General features: G+C 38.2%; 1 protein-coding gene across 2 annotated transcripts in view; it reads left to right on the top strand.

Annotated features, from left to right (window-relative positions):
- LOC132123590 (RNA-binding protein Nova-1-like) overlaps positions 1-21,002 on the top strand; it is a 54,377-nt gene extending 33,375 nt beyond the window's left edge. For both annotated transcript variants that reach the window (XM_059534325.1, XM_059534324.1), the window contains 2 exons: positions 5,661-5,827; positions 17,688-21,002. In XM_059534325.1, coding sequence (XP_059390308.1) covers positions 5,661-5,827; positions 17,688-18,710 — 1,190 coding nt within the window. In that variant the 3' untranslated portion in view covers positions 18,711-21,002. The remainder of the gene's footprint in view (positions 1-5,660; positions 5,828-17,687) is intronic.
- The last annotated feature ends 1,097 nt before the right edge of the window (positions 21,003-22,099 follow it).

Below are 22,099 nucleotides of genomic sequence, written 5' to 3'. Positions count from 1 at the left end.
GCTGCCTGTTTGCTTTGTCCCTCTGTGAGGTCTTGGAGGGGTGTGCAGGAAGGTCTTAAGTGGGTGAGAGAGAACATTTGGGAAAAGATGAGGTAAGGATCCCAGCTCAGGCATCTCTTCAGCTGTTTGCACGGCATGGGCCCCATAACCATGGCGACGTCACTATAGATGTTGGGGGCCCGGGAAAACTTAAAAAGGAAAAGGGGTGGACAAACCCAGCACTTCTCAATAAGAGTGACATCACTGAAGAGGAATTCACTCTTTCTTCCAGATCCTTTGTTATTCTTTGGAGACCCTTCAATCCTTCCTCTGCTGTTTAGAGAGGCTTGTTGCATTAGAAAAGCAAAGTTGAATTGACTGAATGGATCGTTCACCCGAACATGAAAATTCTATCATTGTTTACTCACCTTTATGTTTTGTTTCAAACCTGAATTACTTTATTTTATTATGTGTAACAAAAAATAATATATTTTGAAAATGTCTATGCGTTCTTTATTGTTCATACATTGAAAGTCAGTGGGGTCCAATAATGTTTTGGACCCCATTAACTGTTTTTGTACGCTCTTAAAAATAAGCTTCCAAAAGCAGGGCGATGCAGTAGAAGAAACAGAACCTCTCTATTAAAAGAGATTATTATTATTATTTATTGAGAGATTATTATGCCTGCTTGCACAGGTTTGGAACAAAGACAAAATGTTAATTTTTGAGTGAACTGTCTCTTTAAGAAGACTTGGAAAGTGATGTTCCCATCTGCGCTGGTGACTGCTTACATGGGTTAGTGTAGGCCAGCAGAGAAACGTCTGGATTTGGAGAGTCCAACCAGCGTGACGGACTATAAAATACAGTTTCAAAAAGCATAAAGAGACTGAATGGAAACTCTCTCTGAATTTCCAATCCCCATCTTTCTTCTTCGTCTTTACTGTTCATGATTACATAAGCACATGCAACACCCCGTCCTTTCTGTTTTAAAATAAAAACACATTACGTCATCAGCAGCTGCCCCACAATATTTTCAGGGTCTGCCAGTTGCTGTTGGTAATGTGTCTTATATCATATGCCTGGACTGTCCCCCTCCAAAACATTCATGTAGTTATTAACATAATGGTGCACACTGACACCAACAGGACCCATGTGTCCCCTCTTTTAATTTCCCTGTCCCCGCAGTAAACACTTCACATCGTAGTGGGTGCTTCATGTTGAAACAATGACCCAACTGCTCCTATGGGATCAACGACCCTTTGATGAGCAGAAAATACGAGTCACTGAGGAAGCGAGATTACTTTTAACCCCCACCCCCGTATTTAATTTCTCCTAACACCGAATCCAAGAAACATCTGTAACTTCCTCCATGATCGGGGTCGTATGTTCATGAAATCTCCATTGCTGCTGTTGGGTCTCTTTGGAGGGAAGCAATCAGGAAGCTTGTCAGAATTTTCTCGTATTGAGATCTGATGAAGAGACGTTTCTTGGACAGTCCCATACAGTGTGTCTTCTTAAATATTCCCCATTTGTCCTAGCAGCTGGTGATATTTGTCATGCGGTACGCAGCAGTTTAATTGGTTATTGAGTTTGCTCTGGTCATTTTTATGGTTTCAGAGTGCTGTAAATCAATGGGTCAATATATATTTCTGCTTCGTGTTGTGGGACTTGTGATCAGCATTTGTGGTCTCCCTGACAGTGCACTTTTCTCCATAAGGACAAGCTCTAGGTGTCTGGATTACATTTACATTACATTTACATTTATTCATTTAACAGATACTTTAATCCAAAGCAATTTACAGATGAGGACAGTGGAAGCAATCAAAAACAACAAAAAGAGCAATGATATATAAGTGCTATAACAAGTCTCAGTTAGGTTAACACAGTACACGTAGCATGGGATTTTAAATAATATAATAAATAAAAAGAAAACAGATAGAATAAAAAAAGAATAGATCAAGCTAGTGTTAGAGGTCTTTACACATACACACACACACACACACACATACAATTGCATAATAAATGAATAGAAAATAGAATACAAAAGATTAGAAAGGTAATTAGATTTTTTTTTGTTATGTTTTTTTAAATTATTTTGTATCATTTTATTATTTTTATTTAATAGTGAAGGAAACAACATCTAAACCTGATTATGATTATTTTTTAATTATTATTATTATTACCATAATTTTTAATTATAAAGAATATAGCATCTAAGGCTTTAAATCTGATTATGACATTTTATTATTATTACTATTTCTTTACATAAATTAAGGAAACAACATCATACCTTAAACCTGATTGTTTTGTGTGTGTGTGTGTGTGTGTGTGTGTGTGTGTATTTTTTTATAGTTTAAATATAATTATAGTTTAAATAGTTTTATAAATCAACCATGTTAAAGCTAATTATGATATTTTTCATACATTTTATCATCATAATTTTTTAATAGGAAACATTACCACTTTAAACCTTTAGATTTTCTAATATAATTTAAACTAATTTAGGAAACATCATGTAACATATGATGAAACTATACACAAATGTAAAAAATAACCATATTTTTATTTTATTTTGGGTTTGGTAATAACGTCATTTTTTAACAGTACCTACAGCTCTGACAGCAACACTGACTCACAGCTAGACAGAGCTGGAACTGATAACTGTGGTCTTGAGACACGTTTCTGCAGGACTATTTTTAACCTGACACTCCTTAAAAACGACATCCTGCCATGGACATCAGTATAACATCTGAACAATGACCAACATAATATTGCAGATCTATACTTCTTATACCATCCTTCCTTGAGACGATTTATCGCTCTAGTACTCAAGTAAAAAAAAATGTCCAAAATGTCTATCCATGCTGTGAGCCACCGTGTTTCTTTCCTCTCTCTAAATAAATAGTAGGATCTAGGCATTACCTCACTTGGCTGCACTATTTACCAAGTTTAACTGGCTTTTTTTTTATGGTCTAACATTTCATTCCATACAGTACATGTTAATGATTTGTACATGCTCATGTGGTTTTGTTTAGGGGCCCTTATAGACTTAAATTGTCTGTTGCTGCAAGTTTTGAAGTATGATGAAGTTATTCTTTAGAACAGCCTTCAAGACACTCCATCACACACACAACTTCAGAAAACACTGAAAACATTGGACATATCTGGGAAGAAAGACACAATAGCCGGTGCAATAGTAATAATAATAATGACGTTTGTCAATGTTCTCAGTAGCTAAATCACCAAAGAGGTGCTCCATCTACAAACAAGAACAAGGAATGAATGACTCATCTACTTAACAACTGTATGAAAACAATTTAGAACAAGAGTGAACAGAGCCAGCCAAGTAGGCATTCCCTAGGCAACTATATAAAACACCTCCGCACTGCCCAATACCTTTTCTTAGTTTTAACTCTTGGGCTGTACTGAAGCCGAATGTGTTTCCTTGAATGCTACTAGCACAAATCCACACTTATTCTGAAATCAGACTGTGATTTATAGGTCTAGATGGTCTCTGGCCTCTGTGTATATATGGACGGACACCATACCCTTAATTTCAGAAGCAGTGACTCACAGGGCATGTATCAAAATCTAAATGTTTAATTGTCAAAGGTTGTGTGGAAAGGTTACTGATTTTTTTTTTTTCAGGATTCTTTGATGAAAAAAGTTTGAAAGAACAGCTTTTTAAAATGTATTTATTATTATTATTATTATTATGATTATTTATTAAAAATTTTGTATCAATGTAAAAGTGTTTACTGTCACTTCGGATCAATATAATGATTTTTTTTTTTTGTTTTTTTTTACTTTTTTTGTCTCTCATTTACTATGTAAAGTTTGGTAACTTTTATATTGACAACCACATAATATAGAAAATATTGTATATATACATATATAAAAAAAATTACCCAGCCCTCGTATGTGTACTATTACTTGGTGTGGACGTTGATGAGGCAATGAGGTGTTGAGGGGGGTGTTTATGTGCTTTGATGGGTGGTAAAGCAAACTGCCCATCACTTTCAATGAGCTCCATGGGCAGAAACCTAAGCTTGTGTCAGAAAGTGACGCTTCTGTTTGCAGGAGGGATGAAGATCCTCAGTGACCTCTTTCTTTACTCCCCCCACCTCTTCCCATATCCCGCTGAGTATCTCACAACAGACACATCACAACCTCTCCAGGACCTCTTCATTCAGACAGTCAACACAACACACAAGCATTCTGCTTGTATGCGAACATAACTGTGCCTGTGCAGCTATTTGGTTTTTTACATGTTAGCGGAGTTCATTTCATGGTCATTGTGTATATGTTTATACCATAAAAATCAGTAATGTTTCAAAACTAGTCCTCTGTCTCTGACAGTTGTTTGACTGGTGTTGTCCACACCCTACCCCCTTCATCTCCCTGCCAAAACAATGGTGATCTCTGGTCTAATAATCTACCGCCCCGATTGGTCTGTCACAGATTACTCTTTGGCCGCCAGCTGTCGGGAGCTCAGCAAAGCTTTTTTTCCTTTTCTTTTTTGGAAGATCCCATCCATGATCCTGCAATTCCTCAATTTGAGAGTATTAACACAGCTACATATAGCTAGTCTGGGACCAAACCCAATTATTTTTATGCTAGTAAACAATAGAAGGTTAAAAGGAAACCGGAAAACCCTACTGCACCGTGCTGATAAGAACCGATTCGCTTCCCAGTATCTCGGGAGCCAAGAGATCCTGGCTTCGGATCAGTCTAGTTGAGTTTTTTCCCTCTTCCCTTCTACTTAAAGCTTTTGTGGATTTTGTTTTTATTTCTGAATCCAAATGGCCACGTTTGACTGCCTCTCTTATGGTGCAGTGTGATTTAGGGTAGGTTTTGTAGGATAAATGTCCCAGAAGCACGTTTCAGGCAAAATGTTATAGTGTAGAAGGATTAGTAACCAATCAGAGAACAGCAGTCAGTTAATTCCTTTAGAGTCTGCATGAAACACAATTAAAACAATGGTGAACGTACGTGTGTGTGCACACATTTAACCTCATGTTCTGTAGAAGAGACTGTGGAATTGGAGTTGAAATGCCGATATTGTATCAGAATTAATTGAAAGTGGAGACTTTGGGGCGTCTAATGGAAGGCGTTCTGTGAATAGGCTGCCAAAAATAGTAGCATTGCCAGGCGACTGTTATTGCAGCTGTTCCCATAACTTCAGCCTGCATGTACATAGATCCATGGTATTTACATGGGCAGATGCTCTAATGCTGGTTGTTTGTCTCCCAACACAATGCCTGTAGTCTCTAGTGTAATATGATTGATAGCGTTGTGACTGACGGATTCACTCTGATAACACGTATGATACTTACCACTGTATACAAACAATGAGATATAGTATTATATGATTTAGTGGAGCAAAAGTATTATACACACAAAACCTTTCAAAACTTATTTTTAGTATTTTTCAGCTGGTCATGTGATTTAAAAAAAAGTATTTTTAAAGGTAAGAATTAAGTTGACATGGAAAAATGCAGCGGGTTTGAAAACCTTTTTTTTGTTTGTTTCTTATACAGAAAAAATGCTCCTTCGGCCCTCACCTAATCACTGCACTGAGAAAAATGCAATTTTTTTAAATCACTTTACAGCACACTTTAGACAACATCTTTAGATCACACTGAGTTAAAACTGTAATTCTCTTTGTGTGCCTCCTTTAGGAACAACAGAGCGCGTCTGCTTGATCCAGGGCACTGTAGAGGCGCTGAACAGTGTCCATGACTTCATCGCAGAGAAGGTGCGAGAGATGCCGCAGAGTGCTCAGAAAACAGAGCCAGTTAGCATACTTCAGCCACAGACCACTGTCAACCCTGACCGTGTCAAACAGGTGAAGCCTCACTTCCTTTAACTCCTGTTTCTTCTTGGTCCATGCATTGGATAATTAACTTCCTTTTAGTTATTCTACAATTAAATCAGATTTTTTTTACACTTCTTTTTTGATCTGATACTTAATAAGTTATAATATAAAGTACAAGCCCACAGACCCATGAATATAGTCACAGAATGAAATGAAGTGAGGAGGGACATTTTGATTAGATCATTGTTTCTAATAAACAGTGTTAACTCAGTCAAACAGGTCCCACTTGGTTTGACCTTTGCGTTACGAGAAAACAAACTCTCGAAGATTCTGAGTGTGTTTCAATTAGACAAGTCATTGATTGTGTACCGGCTATCTGTTTAGAAAATCATCGCCACCGGTCACTCCATTATTATGGTCCATTGATCTGCTGGGCTCCTGCATTGTCGTCATCCACGTCAGTGATTCTTTCCCCTTTATTTATCATTTGCTTAATTAAGTCACCCTTAGGACAAAGAGAGAGTTGGCTGTATTCATGAATAATTTACAACATGCCTCCATTTTCTGTTTTTAATTTTTGCCTGTCCATTAAGGAAGTGCCCTTTTTGTGCTTATTGAGCAGTCTCTGTGAAGACAGGGCCATAACCTGAATTCCTAGAACATAAGTGCAAGATGCTTACCCCCGTAGAGTTGCCAACCTAATTATTTATGCATGTAATTATAGGGCTTATCAGCGGAGCAACACATCTCACTTTAGTGCACATTATTGTCTCTGCTGGGAGAGCAACACTGTAAGCCCTCTCTGCATTCTCATGCATTGTGCAATATTACAAGCTATATTTTATATAGGGATGCAGAGAGATTAGAATGTGGAGATACATTAAAAATGTTCATGAGGTTGTCATTACTAACTTCCTTGAAACATACTTAGGCCTATTCTATTCATTAAACCATTGCACAGACGTATTGTTTGTTCAACATTTATGTTTAATGTGTAATTAAATATATTTTCTATAGTTAAATATTGTGTTCGATAATGAAATATATATCTATACTATATTACTGAATATATATTTCTATATATTATTATACAATTACAATAATAATAATAATATATATATATATATATATATATATATATATATATATATATATATATATATATATATATATATATATATATATGTATATATATATATATGTATATATATATATATATATATTAGTGGTGGGCTTAGATTAATTTTTTTAATCTAGATTAATCTCACTGTGATCTTGAAATTAATCTAGATTAATCTAGATTAAAATGGCTCATTTGAATTCTGCCGAAGACATTCAGAATATGTGTTTTATCCAAATAAAATTGACAAACAGTAAGTCTTTGAGAAGGGGTTTATCAAGCTAGGTGGTGCATTAGAAAAGGGCCTCATCTTCTGTTTTCAAAATCCATCACAAAGTGCTTGAAAAAGCTGTAAACTAATTCCACAATGCACAAGGTGCAAACAACCTTACGCCTGTTTCACACATACTCCGTCTGCAGTGCGTATGCGTTGCATATTTTTTTACGCACCCATGTTAACGGATTCCAGTTGCGTTCCAGGAGCGTTGCGTCTGCAGCAGTGCAGCGATCGTTTACGTATCGAGTTGCGAACTGCAAACGCATCCTGTGTGAAAGCACATTGAGTCCGTGCTGCACCACATACGTAACGCACATGGACTGCATACGCACTGCAGACAGAGTATGTGTGAAACAGGCGTGAGCAGGGCCATAGCTGGGGTCAGCGGGGACCCGGTGAAGGTTGTACCAGTGGGCCCTGTTTGAAATTGTTTAATTTGTATGTTCGTTTATTGTTATTTATTTGTGCTATTTACACAATGTTTAAGTGTTTTTCAAGTTTGTAGGTGTCAAGGTACAGAAACCAAATAATTAAATGTAAAATAGCACTGGATAGTCTTCAATGTAAAAATGAAATATACAATCAAACCTACATTTATTCAGACACCTTCAACATTTCTCACATTATTACAGTTTTGCTATATTTATCAAAAATTATATCTGATGTCTGAATAATTTTTGGTTTGACTGTTAAAACTACAAAGTAATTCAGTCAAGAGCAGTGAGTGATTTTCATTTTCATTTTCTTGGATTAGCATTACAGCAGCCAGTAGCTAAATTAGGCGCGGTCACTTTAAGAGACGATGAACGCATCCAATATAATACGCATCCCATTTTTTTCCTCAACTGTTTACTTTCACTTAAGAAATCACTGACAGTTTTTTCGAGCATAATTTCCAAGGTGGATATTTTGACATATTTTGTATGTATTTATCGGCACAAGAGCAAAAATAAGCAAATTCGATGTTCAAGTGTTTTGAGACGCCTTAATCTGTGTGAGCCCTGAACACCAGAACACCGCGAGTACTGAATTGGGCTCTTTCACATCTTTTTGTTTGTTCAAACTGCGATTTGGATTTGTTCGTTGAGGTGCAGGAGGGACTTCGAGGAGAACTTCGCAGAAGAGCTCGGTTCAGTGTCGCTGTCCGTGATACGCACCGAACACAGCGCGCGAGTAACCAGCTACTCTGTTCAGCTTTTCCGCGTCTTGTGTTTGGATGCTTTAATGTTTAAATCGAAAAGCGGTAAGGCTTAAAAACATGTGAAAAAGATAAGTTTTCGTGACGATGCGCAGCAGTGGCCCGTCAACTGTCCTGAGCATCTTTTTAGGCTGGCCTCGGCCAGTCGGTTATGTAAAATATCAAGGTGAAAGTCATCAGCTTGCTTAGTATAGACCCAGCTCCCAACCCAACTTTGAGAAAAGATTAACGGCGATATTTTTTTTTATCGCCCGATAAGAGTCTCACGTTAATGCAGCACGTTAACGCCGATAACGGCCCACCACTAATATATATATATATTTATTTTATTGAATCTTTTTAATTATATATAAAATTAGATAAATAAATATTATATATTTATTTTATTATTGTCATTTTATAATAATGTACTGTATATTTCTATAGTATAGATATAAAGATATTACAACTGTAATTCAATTATATATATATATATATATATATATATATATAGTAATTTAATAATATATATCTTGAAAAAATATTAAATATCTAATTTTTTTTGCACTAAATTATTTTATTCTTCACTTGCGTTTTTGCAGTTGTAATATAGGTCATATGATCATGCACTGCCATTGCGTTCTTTTCCAATTGTCACCACACATGCGGCTGTCATGGCATATATCTCATTGCAGTAGACACAAATTGAGAGATAGAGGGCAAGAACTGAAGTCATATTAAGCAACAGCTGCTGATAGGGTTGGGTATCGTTTGAATTTTATCGATTCCTCTTATCGATTCCAATTCCTAGTTTCGGTTCCAATAAGATAAAAAATCCAGTATAAAAAAAATTAAGTCAAACATTTAGATGTCAAACATGTATTCTGTCTTTTTACAAAGCATTCTGTTGCAGCTGAATAACATAAGCAAAAATCAGCTGCCTACAAAACACTGCAAGAGGAATTTTGCCTGTGCTTAAAAAAAAAAAATACCATAGCAAAAACAACTAGATTAATATACATTTCAAATATTAAAGTGTTAAAGACAAGTAAACAGTCAGTAATAAGATAGGAACAAGCAAATCAATTAGCAATGTCATAAATAAATACAACTAAATATATATCTTGAAAAAATATTAAATATCTAATTTCTCATCTCCCGACAAGCTGGATGGCGCCCTGAATGGCTGACACCACAGTCGGTGTGTGAATGAGTGTGTGAATGGGTGAATGTGAGGCAAATTGTAAAAGATTATTTGGGGAAAGTCGTGGCCTAATGGTTAGAGAGTTGGACTGGCAATCGAAGGGTTGTGAGTTCTAGTCTCAGGCCGGCAGGAATTGTGGGTGGGGGGAGTGCATGTACAGTTCTCTCTTCACCCTCAATACCACGACTTAGGTGCCCTTGAGCAAGGCATCGAACCCCCAACTGCTCCCTGGGCGCTGCAGCATAAATGTCTGCCCACTGCTCCGGGTGTGTGTTCACAGTGTGTGTGTGTTCATTGCTCTGTGTGTGTGCACTTCGGATGGGTTAAATGCAGAGCACGAATTCTGAGTATGGGTCACCATACTTGGCTGAATGTCACGTCACTTTCACTAAACAAAATTTCAGGTACAGAAACTAATTAAAAGTTTAAAAACACTGCATAGGTTTCTTTTTATAAATAAAATAAAGATTAATCAATTAAAGTTATTAAATATATTCAGTCAAGATCAGTGAATGATTTTCTTTTGTTCTTTGATTAACATTAATGACAGGCAGCGCGTTTATTAGGCTTTTGTCTCTTTAAAAAAAAATACTGTAGATGTGTTTTCTTTCTCATTTGTTAAGTTCACGTAAGACAAAAACGGCTGTGTTTATGATGATATACTGATGTAGTTTTCTGTATATTGGTCGACAAATATGAAAGAAGTCAGTTTCAGCTCGGAACAACCTTTTCTACAGTGGAAATACATGGAATGGTCCAAGAACGGACACAAACCGGGAACCCGAAGCGCGACGCCGACCGCTGCTCTCTGTGCACGCACTTGCTTCATGTGCGCTGCACATAAACAGGGCGCAAATTCTTTCCGTTCCTGCAATTTAATCGTTTTTAATCAAATTGAAATGCGAACACAGGAATCGTTAAGCAAAATCGAAATGCACGCGTCTTATCAAATACCCGGTTCTTGGAAATTTGGAACCGGTTCTAAAATGGAACTGGTTTTCGATACCCAACCCTAGCTGCTGATTTCAGATCAGGAACATCAACCACTGAGCCTGCAACCAACTGACACCTAACTTAATCCACCCGCCCTTCCATACCCACCCAGCAGCACAGGAAATCAATCTGATCATCTAGATAGCTCATTGTTATGGACGCCTCATTGTTTCAGACAGTGTTTAACTCTAAACTCAGATGCTAAAGAACCAACCTGCACCAGCTTCCTCCAGACTGTACAGTTTTCCTCTGATCTTTTCCTCCGCCTGTTTCCCACATCCTGTTTGTTCCCTATCCACACAGGAAATGGATCATTAATGCACAGGAAGACAAGAGTCCCTGATGTTGTCTATAGGTAGACACAGTAAAATCCCTACAGTTGGGCGTTTGATTTCTCTACTTTGAGGATTAAGGATCAGCTATGAAATGACTTCTGAAGCATATTCACATAGTTGTTATGAATTTTGACTTGTCCCTGGAACACCATTAACGGTTCCTCCTTCTTCACTTATGACTTTGAAAAGTGGATCAATTTCTCTGTAATCTCTATTTTTCAACATCGAAGATAAAAGAATAAATTTCTCCATGCATCACTGTCTTTTCTGTAATAACCCACAGCTTTACTTCTATTATATTGATCAGTGGGATTGCCTTAAGTGGCTATGCTGTTTCAAACCATCCTTTCCCTTTACCACACCACCAAAGCCAGCCTATTTAATTATCCTGCATCGTGAATCTAATAAAAGTTCTCATTGGAGCCCTACACGTGCACACACACATAGACAGCCAAGCGAAACACTGTTGTGTTCTCTGCTCATCTCCTAAATGAAAAGGGACATCAGGAAAATTGCTATAACGTCTAAAACTGAAAAAAAAAAACTCTCACCCAATAGCCCAACCTTCCCCTTTCTCCCCTCCTCGCTCCACTCTCTAGTGGGATGGTGACTGGCTAAAATACTTTATGCCTTTTTTTAACCTTCAAATCCATCAGCCGGCTAGGAAAAAGGTCACTGTCTCTCCACGGAGTATCGATCTCATTACCAGAAAAGCCAATGGAGAGAATGAGTCTTACACAATATTGGTTGTTGGACAAGGAAGTACATCCTCTAATGTCGGGCATCAAATCTCTTTGGGTGAAAGAAAGGACAGATGCCATCTGTGTTGGGTGTTTTTAGTATTTGCAGACTCTGTTGGTTGTTTGTTTATACAGTCACAGCATATTTGTAGAAAGTATGTGTAGATCTTTCGTTTACTATCTTATGAATGTTTTACAGGGTCATGGAAAATATGGAAATATGAGGTAACTGTTTTCCAGACCCTGAGAATTCATGGAAATGTTTAGAATTAATAACATTTTTCTGTTAATTTATAAACGATTGTATATATATATATATATATATATATATATAATATATATATATATATATATATATATATATATATATATATATATTGTCTATGTGTGAGAGGATGCTCTATCTGAAGCTCGCACATCTCTAATCCTGAGCCGGACCCCTGGAGATATGAGTTGTAACATTCTTTGATGGATGCAGGACTTGAGCTGTATAATAAATTAGGTCTTTATTAAATATGCATCTGTAAGGCGCATACTTTATTTGGTGTTGCTCTGCGTTAGGGGTTCTGGAGAGGCTCTGATGCCAAGGCTAGCGGTTCAAGGCTGTTGAGATGGATATTTTCTGATGCAAGATTATTTTATGTAGATATCCACATTTAAAGACCTTTAATCATGCAACGTACTGAGCTTATGTGGATAGTTTCCCAAATTCTGTCCTCATTTACTCACCTTCATCTCATCCAAAACTGTATGACTTACTTTCTTCTGTATTCTGAAGGTTTTTTGAAGAATGTTTCTTTTTGTCCATATAGTGAAAGTCAGTGAGGTCCTACACAACACTGGACTCCATTGACTTCAAGTGTATAGACAAAAAACAGTGAAACATTCTTCATTTGTGTTCATGCATGTTTGGAATGACATGAGGGCGCCTAAATGATGACAGTATTTTCATTTTTTTTTAACTATACACTTAAATTAAGATGTTTATGTCATATTCTAGATGTTTATAGAAATTAACATCAATATGAGACTTTTGAATTTGTTCTATTGGAGAGAGCTGGATTTTGGGGAGATTGAGGATCCTATTTTAGTTTACAATGAGCTCGACCATTACAGGACAGACTATTTTTGGGCACATCACCCCTTGTGATTTCACTTAGGGTTATTTAATGCAGTCTAGATAGCTGAGGATTAAAATTGTTTATTTATTAAGGAAACTGTCTTTTGCACTCATAAATGCATGTTTATTGCTGTGAAATATCTTCAAATATATCATTTTAACTACCATCATGTCTCAAGGAGAAATTTTTTTTTAGTAGTATAACAAGATTTAATAAATGTAAAAAATAATGGTGTAGAGAAATTTTCACTCCGAAATTGCTAGTAAATTTCACAAATAATTACAGCAAGAAACAATAAAAGAAATGTGAATTTGAAGTATAAAGACTGAAATAGTAATTTATTTTAAAACATACTCTAGTAATCCTTTATTTACAATTGACAGTGTACAGTTGAAATGAGTTTACAGGCACTACACACATTAATGAGAAGCTTGTTGCTCTTGTGCTCAAAATATAAAATGACAATGAAAATCAGCCTTATCACAAGCTCACTTGCTGCATGTGAACCTGACAGAAAATATTATAGGGAGGGAAAATTGAGAGTCGACCACTCGTACAGGACCCTCGCTAGCAAACAATAACCTTTCACGACAGTCATAAGACCAAGGTGAGGAGGAGGAGGATGACAGGGTGTTATTTTTAACTGGTGTGGAGTCTTTTTTTTTTTTCAATGTCAGCAGCCAGAGCACACAGGCAGATGCTGTACAGAGATGGGCGGCTAAGCCCGGGATCAGGAGACAGGCGATTAACCCAAAGGCAAGCGCTTAAGACTTAAAGTGCAAACAGCTACAGCTCTAGAGTCAGGCACTGTTTCGGTGACAGAGGTTGGGGGGGTGGGGTTTGGGTGCAGTTGCTGTGTATGGGATGCGCCATCGTTTGAGACCCCTGGCACCTTCAGGACTGGGTGCATTTTGCTGGCGCATCAGTAGAAAGAGTTTAGAGGAATTTTAAATTGCTTTTCTCAGAGGAAGAACGGTTTTTATAATGTACACCCGGATACAAAGACTCCTGGGGCCTCATCAGCAGAAACCCCACACAGAACAAGACTGTATCCTTTGATTAATTTTTGCTAGTCACAGATGCTGCTCTAATTATTTTCCTTTTTTTGTAGCAGTAATAGAACAAAGTAACACAGTCTACATAAGGAGAACATACATGTCCTTCATGGTTGACCAATCTTTCATTGCCCATTACCCACAACCCCCTGCAGCATCCTCCCGACAATTCATCAAAAGCTTCTAGTCCCAGATGACTGGTGGCGCAGCGGCAGCAGGCATCTCTCTCTCTCTCTCTCTCTCTCTCTCTCTCTCTCTCTCTCTCTTTATCCCCATCTTGCACTCTTTATTTCTCTGTCTCAGCCTTCCTCTTCCATTCACTCTTTTAAAGATTGATATAGCAGGCATCCACCTCCTCTAGCTCAGCACTTGGATGCATTCAGTGAAATTAACTTGCATATGTGTCGACGCTGCTCGATTTCTACCCAACAGGCTCATTTCCTTCAGCACTATGATGCCATCATTTTCGATGATGGCACTTGGCAGAAGAAAAGAAAGAGGCGGAATAACTGGATCACCTAAAAGCAACAAATGTTACTTGCTAATAGTTATTTTAAAAAGAATAATCTTATTGTGGATATTTGGTGTAAGTTTAAGAGTCTTTGTTGATAAAAATATTTGGATAGACAGATATATTACTGACCGATATATTGACTAATAATGATTACCATTTATATGTATTGATTAACGATATATATATATATATATATATATATATATATACACACACACACACACATACACTACCGTCCAATTGTATGGGGTCAGTAAGATTTATTTATTTATTTAAGAAAGAAATACTTTCACATAGCAAGGATGCATTAAATTAGTCATAAACACAAATGTTTTCAACACTGATAATAATAATAAATGTTTCTTGAGCACCAAATCGTATTAGAATGATTTCTGAAGGATCAGAGTGATGAAGTACTGGCTGCTGAAAATTCAGCTTTGCCATCACTAAATTAAATTTAAAATATTAAAATAACATTAAAATGCAAAACAGTTATTTAAAATTGTAATAATTTTTCACAATATTACAGTTTTTCCAATTATTAATATTAAATGAATGTAGCCTTGGTGAGCATAAGAGACAAAAAATTAGCAAAAAATCTTGCCATCCTCAAACTTTTGCAAGATAGCAAATAAATATCGGCATTATATCAGCCAGGTGACTATGTATTTTTAGTTTAAATAATTCTTAAATAAAAATGTAAAATAAATAGGAATATTAAATAATAGTGTGCATACAGTCTACTTATTTATTTAATTAAGGCCATCTGAAGTGAAGTGCTGTTTGCATAAGAAAAAGACCCTTATTGATATGAATATCAATATCCATATCCATTATAAAGCTCTTCTATAAAGCAGTGAATGGGGGTTGAGATTCTGAAGCCCCAAAAACGTGCGCTAAAAGTTTGAGAGCACATTAAAATCAGATTCAGTTTACGCTTGAAAATTTGTGAATCAATTTATGAACTCCTTTGAACAAAAGGCCACAAATCTAATCTGCTAATAGATCATTTAGCAAAACAGACGCATTTTCACTGGAGGTCTCAGACCTTTGGATTGCGCTGTATATGCACTGATCAATCACAGTACGTCTCTGGTGCCAAAAACAATCCGCTTTCCATTGCATTAAAGGGTAATCGTGAATACAATTATTTTTCTCAAAACGTTCCTTAAACAAGGTTCTGTTTATTCTAGCAAGATAAAAGGTGAATGTAGGAGTCCATGAAATTTCCTGTTGGCAGTTTTTCATTTCTATGCTAATTCGGCTGAGCTGAATGAGAGTTTGAGCTACAGTGGCAAGGCTAAACAGCTTCTGTAAAGACATGTCTGTGGGCAGCGAGCTTCAGCAGACCTTGAGGCAAAGAGTGAAAAGAACGAAACAGCTCACAAAAGAAACAAACGTAAAGGCTGTGCCGATCACCTCCCCCTCCCCAACCTCTCACACTCTCTCTCCTTTCCTCTAGTCTCTCCTTCGCTTTGATCATACACACACAAACATGCAAACACACACCCCCACAGACAAACACATCCTTCTTCACTCACATCTACCCGCTCCTCTCGTCTCCCCTTTTTACCATTTTCATCTCTCTATCTGTCATTTTGACAGTGCAAATATTCTGAATCCAGCATTGTCAAAGCTTTTCATTATACAGAGTAATTAACTGTCAAAGCGTACACCACACCGCATATTTTGTTTTCTCACAATTCCACGGTGCGTAGATGTATCCGGCAATGATCAAAGAGATCAAGTGCTAATTTTTCGGTTCAATTAATGAGTGAATATATCAAGTTACATGGACAAAATTCAAAATGTGTGTGATGTTGTCTTACATACATACATGATGTTGTTTTTGTGTATAAGTGAGCACATGCAGTATTATGGCACTAGTAGCTGGTGGTTTTCAGTGAATGGTTGCAGGCATACAAGGTGGGGGGTGGGGGGGGGGGGTTGGTTGGTTGGTTGCTATGCATCATTCCGACTCCCTTTCAGTCCCCCTTGAATGCTGGAGGTGAGTTTCCATGGAAACACTGACCCCTGGGAGTCAATGCTTTTCAGGAGGAGCCTCTTTTTACCTAGTGATTCACAGCTCAGGAAGTACAAGAACAAAACACACAAGCATCTTTATATTAATCTTATAATACACAATTTTCTGGGCTCATCAGTGCCGCAGTTTTCCTCTTTTGCAATTTTTATAATAATACAATTTTAATCATATTTTTAGTTTTCTGTTTCCTATCTCATATTTGTTTTTATATTCTTCATCTCAGATAAACCAGTGTCATTTTAGTATTTTTTTATAGACTATATATAGATTATAGTATTTATGAATATATTTAATGTTATGTAGTTTCGCCATTTTTAAGTTTTGTTGTTTTTAAATTTGTATTTTTTGATAATTTTAGTACTCCAACATGTTTAATTAATTGCAAAGACAAGATTTATCATTTTCAAGATATATTTTGTATGTTTTGTATTTTTTTTTTATGGTTTTAGTTAACAATACTAACACTGAGATAAACATGTAATAATTCATTTGTTGTATTTTAATGTGATATTTTACAATCAGCCTAATGTGACACAATGTAAAAAATAGAAATAAAATTTCTCTTATACTTTTATATTATTGTCATATGTAAAGAACACCTACTGTAAAATACAAAGTTACCCTTATACATACATACACATGATTTTAACTTAAGATCATACTATGTTAACCACATAGAAATAAATTCAAATACTTTAGCAAAGAAATCCCAGATAATTTAATGAACACATTTAGTAACAGTGCTTACAGCAACATTTTAACAAGATCAGAATGTTCTGTGTGAGGCTTTGGTAAAAAAAAAAAGTACCAGCATGAGTCACTGCTTGATCAGAGGAGCAAACCTTTCTAAGTTAGGGAAGAAACCATGGGAACCACGGTTTACACTTTTTTCCCCTCTATCAATGAGGAGACTGTTTTTCGCAGACATTGTCTAAAACTTACTCTCTGAGAACACTACATTGCTGTTCTGCTAAATTACAAGATTAAACTCATCTGTTAGATGTAACTTGATTTGTGGTTTAATGATACAGGAAATTATCAAATGGCAACTAGAAGCAAAGTAATAACTGTAAAGTCTTAAAGCAAAGCTTTGGTTTTCAGTACATATGGGTACAGTTGGTGTAAAAATAGTTGTTATGTTCAAAGACATTGACTGTGCTACCACTAATGGGCTCCTAGTGGATAAAAACCAGACTTCTTACTTTTAAATCCCAGAGAGAAATGGTGCATGGTAAACTAGCACAAGACTGCCAGTTTCACAAGAATGACTCATTAACTGACAATGGTCTTTCTGCTTTTCTTTTCTTCAGGCCAAGCTCATAGTGCCCAACAGCACGGCAGGGCTTATCATCGGCAAGGGTGGAGCCACGGTGAAGGCCGTCATGGAGCAGTCTGGTGCCTGGGTCCAGCTCTCACAGAAACCTGAAGGCATCAACCTGCAGGAGCGCGTCGTCACCATCAGCGGGGAGCCCGAGCAGAACCGCAAGGCCGTGGAGATCATTGTGCAGAAGATCCAGGAGGACCCACAGAGCAGCAGCTGTCTGAACATCAGTTACTCCAACATCTCTGGCCCTGTGGCTAACTCCAATCCTACCGGTTCCCCATATGCCAACTCGGCAGAGGTAATGCCGGCAGCTGCCGCGGCGGCGGCAGCCACAGCCTCCAGTCTCCTGGGGCAGGCCAGTCTGGCTGGAGTGGGCGCCTTCCCCACCACCATGTCCAGCTTCTCAGGGAACGACCTGCTGACTATCACATCTGCACTGAACACGTTGGCCAGCTACGGATACAATACCAACTCCCTGGGCCTGGGGCTCAACCCTGCGGCTGCCTCAGGAGTCCTCGCTGCTGTGGCTGCAAGCGCTAACCCTGCCGCAGCTGCGGCCGCCAACCTGCTAGCCTCCTACGCCAACGACGCATCCACCAGCTCCGGCCACCCCGCGGCCAGCCTAGGAGGCTTCACACTAGGCTCACTCGCTGCCGCCACCGGAGCCACCAACGGCTACCTGAGCGCTGCTTCCCCGCTGATGGCGAGTTCACTACTGGCCACCGAGAAGCTAAACGAGGGGGCCAAAGATGTGGTGGAGATTGCGGTGCCAGAGAACTTGGTGGGCGCCATTTTGGGGAAGGGAGGCAAAACACTTGTGGAGTACCAAGAACTGACGGGAGCCCGCATCCAGATCTCTAAAAAGGGAGAGTTTGTTCCTGGCACCAGAAACCGTAAAGTTACCATTACTGGATCGCCAGCCGCCACACAGGCAGCCCAATATCTTATCAGCCAGCGAATCACATATGAGCAGGGTGTGAGGGCCACCAATCCGCAGAAGGTGGGCTAAAAACAGGGAGTATGAAAAAAGGAGAGAAAAAGAGTGGGGGATGGGGAAGATACAGAGAAAGATGGAGGGCGTGAATATCAACGAAAATCAGCCACATTCTTTGTGGGAAAAATCTCAGTATTAAAAAAATAAGATGGAAAAAATTCCACTCAAAGTGGAAAATTTGAAAGAAAAATGTGTAAAATGTAAATATGGGTTTAATGCTTAAGTTCTGGATTTTTATTGGTTGATTTTGTTTTGTTTTGTTTTATTTTGTGCATTTTCTGGACAGCAGTGAATGGCATTTCAACCTGGCATGCTGCCGCGCTGCAGTTCCCAGCACGTGGGCAAGGTGGTCGGATGGGGGACAATGGGGTAGAGCAATCCCAGGAATCAGCCCCTTCCCCACCCCCATCCCCTCCTAGCTGATAGATTTTTGTTCTTTAATTTTTTTGTCCTTAATTTAACTCCCAACCTTTCGCCCATGCTTTCTCTTTAAGAGGGCCTGAGACTGATTATATATCTCCCCCAGTCTGTGAAACCCCATACCCCAACCCAGCCCCACTCGCCCCAGCCCTCCCGATCCCAGCCGACCCGACACTGCTCTGCACCGGGCAGGATAGGGCGGGGGATGTGAGGCTGCTGCAGGGTCTCTCAGTGCCACTAGACATTGACCTGAGGTTCCAGTTGGACCAGGTGCATGCCACTACAGATGTTGCTAGCATAAGGGAAGCTTGTAGATAATTTTGCAGACATAGGCCAGGACGCAAAACACACCTGAATCTTTCGTACCAGAGCTCCTAGAAATTGTGGCATTTGTTCGAGTTTCGAGATCTTGTGTTTATACAAACACTATTATCATTACTATTATTATTAATATTATCATTATTATTACAAATTATCATCACTATCAACGTTATTTATTAATATGATTTCACCCATAAGGACTGAAGTATTTTCTTTTGTTTTTCTTAATCTGTGAATTCAGGTTGACATGAATGTAAAGACAATATTCTGGATTTAGTTTTTTATTTAAGTACATTGAATCGTATGTCCATGTAATATATGTCTTATTTAACGTCCAGTGATAACTGCACCGTTGGCACCAACAGAGAGAATAGGGGCAGATGTACTGTACAGTGATATTAACACAAAAAACACACACTCTCAGCAAACTATTACCTGACTTAAATACTGAAAATGCAACTAAACATACACAGACTTGAAGTCACAGTGGGAGTAGACAATTTATACACATATCTACCGAATGAGAATGTAGGTCTTTGCACAAGTCCAAGGGAGTGTATCAGAATACGACTTTACATGAAAGCCAATCCCTTTCTGTAACGTCCCCAAACATATCCCCATATTTACTCTATGCTGCCCCTCTGCAGCGCGAGAGATTGTGCACTTTGAGCCGCTGCAGTCGAGTATCTGCGCAAATCTGCTGGAAAATTTGCAAAGATATTCCATATCAAATCAGAAATTGGCCCTCAGAGCTCTGAGGCGTTTCATGAACACATACTACTGAAAGACTAAGAACAAATTCTGATCTGCACAGGCTGCTTAGTAACATGGTCCTCTCTGGAAATCCCAGGTTGTGTTTTCTATAGTGGCTGTACGTCCTGAGTCACCAGTAAATCTAATTCTAGAATGGGCTACCCATGTGAAGATCTTCCTGTGCAGATCTGAACTACCCATGTGCGATATATGTGCTGCTAATAAGGTCCTGTTTCTTTTTTGTTTTGAATCGGAGTACACTGAATTTTGTCTTAATGCACTGTGAAGTGTGGAGGCCGTGATGGAAGGCCAAAAAAAGTCAGGGTTTCTCTATCGTTATCGCATCGAAGCATCACCATGATGGAATGTACTCATGTGGAACGTCTCATATTTATAACAACCTCCATGGAGTCAAGGTATCGCTTACCATAGGGTGGAAAGGAAGCCTGGATGGTTTGTTAGGTTGAGGTCAGACCCTTCGGACCAGTTTTTTTTTGGGCATCATGTTGCAGTATCCAACCTTAACTTTCCAAGCGTACACTAACTAACCACCAGCTGACCGTGTGTATATTTATCGTGAAGGGGCAGAGGATGGTATATTCTGTACGCTTAAACTTTAGGTGCCCTCCAAAACTATTCTGTGTCTAAACAACTGTTATTGATTCTTTACCGGCTGAAAAATACCAAACTGCTCTTTATTATGGAAACCATAAGACTTAAGCACAGAGAGCATTTTCCAAAGAATAATTAGACCACAGAAAAACACAAAGTTTGTGCTCTCTCTCCCCAAATGACTAAAGTTATGATTCTTTCCTCTCCTTTGCTATTGGAGCACCAGGGAGAGTAAATCTGAACCGATTGGTAAGGAGGCTTCTTTATTCTCATCTAAAAACCATCACCTCCCCTCACCTCTTCTCAACACCCTTTTTCTACCTTCGTGCACCCTCATTCTGACACATCAACCCAGAGACCCCCTTTTCTCTCACATCTCTCCATGGGTGGCGATGTCTGGTGTAAAAGTGCATGTCTGCTTGCCCTTTCACGAAACAATGATGGTGCGAAAGGGAAGATGCGCCTTCAGAGTAGAACAAGAAGCTTGCAGTAGATCATGATCGCACACATCACACCTTCAAAAAGGGACTTATTACAAGCCATTCATGGGTTTGTATGGTGTGCATGTGTGTGTATATGCATGTAAAGGTGATAGGTTTGGATAGATATGAATATGTCTAGCAGTTGTGCCCAAGGTGAGGGGATCTAACAAGCGACTGAAACAGCAAAGACTCAAGGTACTCTACTATAAGATTGTTGCAAATTTTTTTGGTGTAATAGTTCAGATTTGAAGATCAAAACGAGGAAGTGATGGCAATCATGCCAAAATCGCCTCCGCATTTTAGAGTGCATCTATGTATTTGGTTTTACCCATGATGCAGTACTTCATCAGACACTTCAGAGCTTGAACGAGTCTCAGTAGATCCCCCAGATAATTGTTTTATATTTTAAAAAAAAAACATAAAAAAAATTGCCATTCTTAGACACATAAAAAACAAGATATTAACAAGATATTACTGTGAGAATTCAATGTGAAAACTATAAAAAGGTGCCAACATAGTGTCAAGGAGCAGCTTTCTGTTTTGTTGTTTTTATATTCAGTACTAAAAGTACATATGGGGGGGGTTCTCATTTGTTTTGTTTTTTGTTTTGTTTTTAGTAACCGGGAAAATAGATCAAATGTGATGAGTACTGAAAGCAATATACGTAGTAGCATGTCGTCTTGTCTTGTCCTTTTATTCTGTCTGTGTAGGAGCTTTGGATTTATCTAGATGTTGAGTAGATTTGCATATACAATTTTTTAAGTTGTGAAGATGCTGCTATTGAATAAGTGATGTACTAAAATTTAAGGTTACAAA

This window comes from Carassius carassius, chromosome 41 (genome assembly GCF_963082965.1).
Source record: "Carassius carassius chromosome 41, fCarCar2.1, whole genome shotgun sequence".
Taxonomy (NCBI): Eukaryota; Metazoa; Chordata; class Actinopteri; order Cypriniformes; family Cyprinidae; genus Carassius; species Carassius carassius.
Note: the sequence above shows the minus strand (reverse complement) of the source record. Positions and strands in the feature narration are given on the sequence as shown.